Source organism: Olea europaea, chromosome 5 (assembly GCF_002742605.1).
Source record: "Olea europaea var. sylvestris chromosome 5, O_europaea_v1, whole genome shotgun sequence".
NCBI lineage: Eukaryota > Viridiplantae > Streptophyta > Magnoliopsida > Lamiales > Oleaceae > Olea > Olea europaea.
This window is the reverse complement of record NC_036241.1, coordinates 2936328-2946029: the sequence shown is the minus strand read 5'-3', so window position 1 is coordinate 2946029 and position 9702 is coordinate 2936328. Positions and strand designations below refer to the sequence as shown.

At 30.1% G+C, this 9702-nt stretch overlaps 1 protein-coding gene across 1 annotated transcript; it reads right to left on the bottom strand.

Moving 5' to 3' along the window:
- Positions 1-6712: 6712 nt before the first annotated feature.
- Positions 6713-8640, bottom strand: LOC111394917 (probable indole-3-pyruvate monooxygenase YUCCA11). The gene is made up of 4 exons (XM_023020966.1): positions 8026-8640; positions 7384-7617; positions 7171-7293; positions 6713-6889 (listed from the first exon to the last, which is right to left on the bottom strand). Exons 1-4 carry the CDS (start codon positions 8638-8640, stop codon positions 6713-6715), a joined length of 1149 nt encoding a protein of 382 aa, XP_022876734.1.
- Between the last annotated feature and the right edge of the window lie 1062 nt (positions 8641-9702).

Below are 9702 nucleotides of genomic sequence, written 5' to 3'. Positions count from 1 at the left end.
AAACAGACTAGCATTAGAAGCAGTAGGTCACCCATCAATGTCTTCATAAATGATTTTTAGCTTCCTATGAGTGGCCTTGACTATCTGGGATGTGCCTAAGCCACGAGTACATATCGAGTGCATATAACTGACCTGGGTGTTTGAGTAATTTGGTGAAAACATTGTTAACTACTGAACTATTAATGACTGGGTGCCATAGACTTAAATATTTTTATCCACTGCTTTATAGGCATGCATGTAATATGAAATTTACAGATTACGTTTGTCGAACTCAATGGAAGAGCAAGTGGCAAAATGAACCACTATCACAGATTCAATATAAAATCATATATATACAACTGCAGAACTCATTAAAGCATCCAAATTAGTTTAGAGAGTACCTTAATAAGAGATGAGAAAGACGACAAATTATAAGAAATTCAACAAATCAATTAAAAAATCTACAAAAATAAGCCCACTAAAATCTTATGATTTATATAAAATTCTATTAAAAATCATGAAATCTAAGAAAATCTCTAAATATTATGAAATCTATTCAACTCTGAGTTGAGGACGTTCTTCTGGTCATGGCCTAGTGCGCTCTTTTTAAAATTGTTCATAAAAATCAAATATAAGAAAACATATTGACTGCTTATTAAGCTCTATCAATGAAATATAGAAAACATGTTATTTTCGCAAAAAGGGGTAATAATCTTCAAAAGGTCGGGTCCTTTGGAGTATAACTCAAAGCCTCACAATAAAACAGTCATCTATCAACCTTTTTGAAAAGCCGATGTAAAATTACCAGATCCAGAATCAAAATAAAAATGTAAAGGGGGTGCACACCAATTGATCTTATCCTTTCCCAAAAAAATAAAATAAATAAATAAATAAAATCCAGGATAAACGAGCAAATTAAAAATAATTGTTAAGTAAAGCATTGATGATATCAAATGATCAACACAACAAAATCTATGTCCCTATCCATGGACACTGATAAGTATAGTTTATAACTTATTTGGACCTAAAAATATAGATATTTAATAGTTCTTTTGAACAATTATAACTTAATTTACTGTATATTTTATTTATTAGATGAAACTCGATAAATAAAAGTGAAATTGAAAAAAAAGTGAAAATTGGTGAAAAAGAACAAGATCCAAAGTTTGGGGACTAAAACATAAATACTCAAAGTTGTGTTGGACTTCATGATGAAGACGGAGAATGCTAAGGTTTAATTGGATGCAATTAGAAGTCTAAAAGACTGAAAAAAGATGGCCAAAATATTTTCACAAATTAATTTTTAACCACACCAGAAAGTTCCAGATTTTTATTCGGAGATTGAGACCTATGTTTGACCTAGTAAACAATTGAATTGGAAAAGATCTATTGCTAGTAAAATCGTAGCTATTTGAGTTATTTCTACAATCCAATTTGAATTGCCTTGATTGGATATTGGAAGGGAAAATTATGATAAAAATATTGAAAAATGCACAATGTTGAGTTTTAATGGAAAGGTGGCATCACTGCACCGCCATCAGGACATCGAGTTGCCACCAAAGTGCACAATTCAAAGATGTGGTGTCGTCACTCCCATAGTGTCAAGGCATCACCTAATTACCTAGGGTGCAGATTTTGGCCTTTTTAAAGTCCATAAAAACTCTAAATTCGGGAAAAATAATGGAAGCAACTATAAATACAAGAAAGGAGACAATCAAAGGAATTCCACACATTGAGAGACATAGAATAAAAACTTAGAGAACTAGAGAGCAAAATTAAGGAAGAAAAATACATAATCATCAAGATCAAAATGCAAAAGTTACGGTTTGAAGACTTTCGAGGTTGAAGAAGATTTTTGGTGCAAGAGCCAATTCATTCCATGATCAAGATTTTAAAACCCAGTTATGAACTTTATACTTTTGTTTTCATTTTATTATTATGAGTAACTAAATTCGTAGCTAGGGCATACAATGTAATCTAAGTGGGAGAGTGAATTACCCAAATGATTATTGAACTTTGCAAAAAGTTTTCACATGGTCACTGAACTTTAAAAATAACCAAATTCATACTGAACTTTGCAAAAGGTTTCCACTAGGTCATTAAACTTTAAAAATTACCACATTCATTACTAAACTATGCAAAAAGTTTTTACGGAATCACTGAACTTTACAAAAGGTTTCTCAGGGTCACTAAATTTAGTGATTCTTGGGAAACCTTTTGCAAAGTTCAGTGATGAATTAGGTAATTTTTAAAGTTTAGTAATCTCGTGGAAACCTTTTGCAAAATTCAGTGATGAATTTGATGATTTTTTAAAGTTCAGTAACCCCGTGGAAACCTTTTACAAAGTTCAATGACCATTTGGGTAATTCACTCTATTGGGACCCTTTAATTCTTTTATTCAAGATTCTTATTATTTTATTTTTCATGTATTGATTTTGCTATGAGTTTAATGCTTCTGCTTCAAATTAATTGATCATTAATTTGATGATTTGTAAATCTTTTACGAATCGAGAGGTGAGTATTAGATTTAGACCATACAATAAATTTCGGTAAATTATTATAACGTGTAGAGACATATATATTAATTATTGTGGTCATCAGATGACTTATTAGAACTAATATTTCGTTTTAGTAAGATTGATTCATGTATAGATATGGAATAGATTCTATAAGAACTCGAAAGGGGTAAATTGAATACTTTAGAGGAACTCGGTTGAACACTACAATAATAATGAATCTTAATTGGTGAATTAAAGGGGATCCATAGGTAAATTGTAAGTCCTAACATACATCTTCATAATTTCAAAACCCAAATTCGATAAACATTAGATAATTTAGCTTAGCTAGAATAATATAAATATCAATCACAAGCCTTATTATTTGTTTTCGATCAAGTTAAAGTTGAGAATACCCAGACTTATTGGTCCACTATATTACTTGTTATGACTCATACACTTGTGGGATATAAAAATCAACAAGAAGTTTTTGATGCCGTTGGAGGGAACTATTTTTATTTGATATTGATTTTAATTATTTCTCGCTTTTTGTTTGATTTTTTTTTCTTTTTTCTTCAATTGATCTACTTATTTTTCTTTGCATCATTGTCAAGGAATGAAAAAGAAGAGGTAATGATTTCACAATCATTGATCCTAACTTAGATGAAGGTGACATACTATTTGGAGAATTCCTTTTTAAATAAGAACTTAAAAAGTGGGGATACAATCAACCTATTGTATTTGATAAGGATGGTTGATCGAAGGGTTTAAATATGAAATCAATTGTTCTGAAGAGATTAGACCGACATGTGAATACTGCATTGCATTGCATTATACTAAAAATTATTTGTTATTGGCAACTTTAGAGGAAGTAAGGAAAGCTATCTTTGATAGTCCATATGAAGAACAAGACGATTAAAGTGAAATAGTTACGGGGGACATCATCATGCAAAAATATAAAAGGATTGAAGATTAAATAATTTTAGATGAGCCAAATAACATGTCAATGGAGAATCTCTTCATCATTCAACCAGAGGAATTAACAACTAAAGAACAGAACAAGTAAAAATCAAGGAATTAATCATGAAGGAGTCATACAAATTAGTGGCTTTCAAAGAAGATGGGATTAGCATGCAAATATCCAACTTCATTGATTTTGTGACTAAAGCCAATGAAGAGATCAAAGTATTCTTAGTTGAATTCGAATTGCGTAATTTAGGCAAATCATACCTATTCATGAGGGCAACCTACGATTTTGGAGGAATTTTGAAATATGGAACAAAATCAAATTGAATGAGCTAAGCAAGACCTCCAAAGTTAAATTTAAAGTGCCTTGAAGCACTTGTGTAAAGGCGTAGTTAAAGACTTTAAATTAAGCGATTATTGGGAGGCAACCCAATCTCTTACCCTTTTATTTATTATGCTTTCTGTGTTTGCATTGCATATAGGTTAATAAAATGCATTAGTTTCAGGTATGTTTCTATTTCAATTAGAGAGTCATCATATCTATATTGAGCCTATTAAAAGAAAATAATATATTTGAATGAAAAAAAAAAGCAGAAAATACATGTGGCACATTTTTCAAAGCTCTAGCGACATAAAAAAAGAAAATAAAAAATTGGTTATCTTACAGGCCACGTTATTACTTTTAAATTGCTAATTAACTCTCATAATTGTTTTCTTTTATCTTTCAAAGGTGAATGGATATCAAGCAGGGGACAGTTTAACGAAAAATGGAATAAGATGATCAAACAAGCCATCTCAAATATCATACAGAAATTTGGGAAGTATTTTCTTCCTTCTTCCACATCTCTTTATGTGCTAGATTATACTTTAAGACATTGAAGACAATGTCTACTTTAAGTTTGTAAGTTAAAAAAATAAAAAAAAACATAGAGCTTTTAGTTTTATTATTCTTATGTGATTATGTGTTTTTACTTCTTTATTATTTATAAAAACGTTGAAAATTTTGAATTTTTTTAAAAATTTTAAAAATATTTTCTTGTTTATTGTGTGCTTGTGTTGGTTAGGCAGCCTTGCCAACAAATATATTTGAAACTATGTGCTAATTTATGAAATGTGGATATGTTACATTTTTAGATTAATTGATTCTTATCCATATAAAACTTAATACTATTTGCACATTTGAATTAAATTTAGCATTATAAAGTAATGGGTTGATTTATATACTCGATAAATTGAAATAGTAGAACATATATGCTACACCCAAAAATTACTGCAATATACATCCTTCGACCAAATTTAGAATAGTTTTTAGATGAATTTACTATTGTATGACGATATGGATATGAATTGGGATTCCTTGTAGGTAAATTCTTGTGTGGATTGTCTAAAGTCAATATGATGAAAATTAGTTGAAAATCATAAGTTAGGAGTCAATTTTTTAAAATGGGTGTTTAATGAGGGGCATGTTATTAATCTTGGCAAAAAAGAAGGAAAAATGGAGGGGGAAAGAGAAGAGATAAAAAGCAATCTCATTGTGAAAACGTCTATTTGTAGCCTTTATGGCTTGAGCGATTAAGCTTATAAGGGTATTTAAAAATTTTGTGCCCTATGATCATCTGATTTGGAAGTTATCAATCTAAAACTCACTACAAAGGTCATTTAGTAAGTTTAATTGAGAGAAATTTGCACATAAGATAATAAAAAAAATAATGATTATGTATTTACTTACTACACGCCTTGATTAATTCCCAAAAACTTATTTGAGAAAATTAGATCTTTGACAAGTGATTATTGGCTTAGTTGAGTTTTGGAAGTTGAAGCAATTAAAATTTAGAGAATCCTTAATTGTTGAAGTATTGACTTGCAATTACTAAGATTCATCTAAATGGGAGAAGGTGTGGAGTTAGTATAAAGATTCAGTTTTAGATCATACGTTCAAAAAAGAGTAAAAAAGAATAAGTTTGGGGATGTATGAATCTTACGAGTGATAAAAGTAAAAATTTGACCATTGATAGTGAGAAATTGAAACAACTCATGAATTTATGGTGTTTTACTTACACACACATCAATTTTACATCAGAAAGATAGATATTGATTTTGGCAATTCAACCTTGAAGCTATTTATAGATTTAATACAATGATTCCAATCTTAAAACAAAACAGCAGCTTACCAAAATTCAAGCCTCATCAGGTTTGGAGTTGTAGTTGAACATAATTAAAAGCTCTATCACTGTTAGGATTTTCTGCAATACTTGCTTCTTTTAAAGTTTGTGATTGTTGATTTGCAATTGACTTTGATTTATTCTACAATTTATAACAAATTTGTAATAGCAATATTCAGGGTGTGTTTGAGCCCCATTATTTATCATTATAATGAGATGAATAGTGTTTTTTTTAAATGAGTGATTAAAAATTTTTTGATTTATGTGTAATATTATTTTATTAAAGATTGTGTGGTTAAAAGTATGAGAGAAAAAAATTTAATTTAATATAATGAGAAATAATGGGGCTCAAACAGGGGCTCAAAAGAATATTATATTATTTAGCTAAAAAGGTAGAGCGGATTATTAATATCAAATTTTAGTTTATTTATAAACAATACAATATTTTTATTTTTATTTTATATATATATATATATTCAAGAAGAATATTATTTCAATATTTCTGAAGAAATCAAAAAAAAATTTACAAATCAAAATTCAAGAAGGATATTATGTTAGTCTCAACAATTAACTTTATACAAGTCCGAGTCTCATAAATATGTTAATGCTCTTGAAGAAGCATAACTTTACAAATAATCCATTATTATAGAAGAATATTTGGTTATTTCAAAAATGACTTGTACATATTGATATTTTAGAAGAATATTTTTTTTGTTTATATTAATCATAAAATTTTACATATATAATAATATTCTTGAAGAATTCTGTTCAGTTATTCATGAATAAATCAAAAGAATATTGTGGCATTACTCTTGAAGAAGCATGATTCTACACTTTATAATATTCTCAAAGAATATTATGATGGTGTTCTAGAAGAATCACACTTCTCAAAAATTATAGATTCATTCGAATTAAATATTGTTACGAACTTGAAGTTGATTTATTTTTAAAAACTTTATGCGTTGATTTTGTGTTTAGATCATGAAATGTGTATAACGTAACTATAGTACATACAAGCATCCAAATAAACTCAAGTTAGAAATGGACACATAGGGTACATATTTAATATTTTTTATTCTCTTCCAACCGGTGCCAAACTCATTAATACTATCATTTTTGTTGCTCTAAAACCATACAAATATCTTGAGCTATAGACTTTGCATCATTAGAAATTCCAAATAATCCTTCCCTTGAAAATCCAGCACAGTAAAGGCCATTCTCTCCCTTCCAGTGATTTGGGACTCTCGTATTGGGCATTCCTTCTTCATTAAATAATCCCCCATCATCCTGTTAATTTGAGAAAATTAAGTTAGTAAATCGCAGAAATGGATAAACGTAAATAAGAAAATATCACTATGTCAAGTGTGATATTCCACAATGGATGAAATTTTAGAAGATGAAGGTTTTGAAGAACACTCGATAAAAATAACGAGCACGCTTTTTCAAAAGATTTATTTATTTATTTATTTATTATTTTTTTTTTTTTTTACCAGAGTTTTTCATCCATTTATTTGAGAGCACAAACAAAAAAGGGGAAAATTAGGAAGTATATAATATTTCTCAATTACCCTGAGCCACTTTCTCACTGTGCTTCTGTAGCCAGTAGCAAAAACAATGGCATCAAAACTTTTCGTTTCACCATTAGCAAATTGTATACAATCTCCATTGATCTTACTGATGGATGGAAAAATCTGAAAAGAATGATGAATCTGGTTAGAAGCCTTCTCGTTTTGAGCGTTTAGGGTTTAAAGAGTTAAGATTTGTGAAAAAATGAGATATACCTTAATTTCTTGTGCTTTGATTTTGTCCACTGTTCCAACATCAATAACAGGAGATTGACCAGTTATCCTTTTGAGATAGAATGGTCCCTTGCTTGGCCTTTGAAGGCCATAGTCAGAAAGATTTCCATATACAAATTTGCTCAAGGTCAACATGATATAGTCCACCAGGTAACAAGGGATAAATTTCAATAAAACCATCCCTAGTTGCGTGATCCTCTTGGTAAGAACATGCACCTGGAAAAAAAGAAAAAGGAAAAAAACGCGGGGGGATCATAATGATCACAATCAATTCTTGGAAAAGGTTGTCATTATTTTATTCGTGAATCAACTATAATAGTCCATAATCTAAAATGGATAACGAGTTAAGGTCACTAGTAATATTGATATTGTGTCCTATTTATGCTACATGTACAAAAGTGTGTATAAAACTACTATGAAAATAACAGTTAGTGAATGTTTCCACACTACCAAAAAGGTGTTAGCGCAAAAGGTTAAAAACAAAATCAACTATATATTTTTCGAAAAATAAAATTAGACCAGGATTGAAAATTCTACTGTTGAAAGCCTGTTGCAGAATCTAGTTCTTAATGGTAAAAATATAAAATATTTTAAATTCATAATGTGATAAATAAAATTACTTACGGGATTCCGTACAACTATACTTGTTCGAGCTTCCCAGTTAGACAAATCATATGCAATTTCCATACCAGAGTTTCCGCAACCAACAACCAAGACATTTTTGTCATCGAACCTCTTGCCATTTTCATAATGACTAGAATGCATTACCTCGCCATGAAAGCTATCTAACCCCGGGACATTAGGTATATAACCCTCACCATTCTCACCAGTTGCGACGATAAGAAACTTCCCCTCGTATGTTTCTACCACATTAACAAGTGTATTTCTTACAAAGACAAGCCACTTCCTTTCTCGCTCATCAAATGATGCAGACTCAACTGTCCTATGATAGATTGGATTAACGTTAAAATGGGAAGCATAGTCATCCAAGTATTGGATAAAACCAGTTTTGGGCACAAACGTGGGTGCATTTTGTGGGAATGGCATGTGAGGAAGTTCACAAAATTGCTTTGCTAAATGAAGCTTTAGCCTATCGTAAGACCTTTTCTTCCAGAGTGAAGCACAGCAATCTTCCTTCTCTAGAACAATGTTGGGTATATTTTGGAGGTTTAGACATGCAGAAGTTGCTAAACCAGCTGGCCCTGCCCCTATAATCAGAACTACAGTTTCTTGCTGCATTTTCTTATTTCCTTGACTGTTGGAGAAATTCACATTGATTACATATCGATTACTATATCTGCTTATATAGGCTAAAAAAGGCACAAAATGGACTGTCTGATCCTATCATTTAATTCTTGATTTGAAATAAAAATATTTTTTAACTAACATGAGAAATTCGCATTGATTATGCATCTATTACTATATCTCCTTGTACAGGCTTAAAAAAAAAGCACAAAAATGGACTGACTGATTTTATCATTTAATTCTTGCTTTGAAATAAAAGTCTTTCTTAATTAACATGGTTATGGACATGAATCTTATTCTTATATTTATTATTAAATTTATTTAAATTGTCCAATTTTTTTTTTGGCATAAATGGTAATTTCCATTTAATAGTTGGTGGGATGCTAGATATTTTACAATCTCATTGAAACTCAAGTATAAACACAAGAATTAATAAATATAATATGCGACTACGTACAAGAATTGATCGGACAGAATTCGCTTGCTTACACTAATAGCAGACTTCAAAGTTACAATACTGACCGAATGTGTTAGTATATCTTTTGCAGTGGCAGAAATAATAAGATAGTTTCATTCTTTCTTCTGCTAAAATTCAAGTAAATCAAATTATATTGTATTTACGAGCTCTAAGCAACGAAGCATTTGGTGTTTAAATTATTTAACTAATTCGCTAGGCATTAATTCGGACTATACACAGGAGACACGCCAGAAGAACCTCCTGCTTTAAATCTTTCGTTCCCAATGCATTCGAATAAATTAAGTAGTTCTGCATTGTCTTCTTCAAGATTAGTAGGAGTGGGTGCAGCGGATGTATGTAATAACCAAGTTAAATTTAAAATACATTATAATAGTCAAACCTAACATAGGATTAAAAAATGTTATGCTAAAAAAAAAAAAAATGAAGCAAACAAAAAAGGAAAAAAAGAAAAAAAGGATCAGGCGATGCAATGACATTATACTTATCCATTGCCAAAACAAATCCATTTCTCCACACACACAGAGAGCAAGAAAAAGAGTAACAAAGCAAAGGGGGAAAAAAAGAATAGAAAAGAAGAA

Bases quoted from the DNA above. Each gene is read 5' to 3' on its own strand.
- LOC111394917 (XM_023020966.1), bottom strand. From the start codon at position 8,640: ATGCAGCAAGAAACTGTAGTTCTGATTATAGGGGCAGGGCCAGCTGGT. The intron at 7,294-7,383 runs GTATATCTCATT...CATTCTTTTCAG, and splicing joins TCAAAGCACAAGAAATTAAG to ATTTTTCCATCCATCAGTAA. The intron at 6,890-7,170 runs GTAATTGAGAAA...TCAAATTAACAG, and splicing joins CAGTGAGAAAGTGGCTCAGG to GATGATGGGGGATTATTTAA.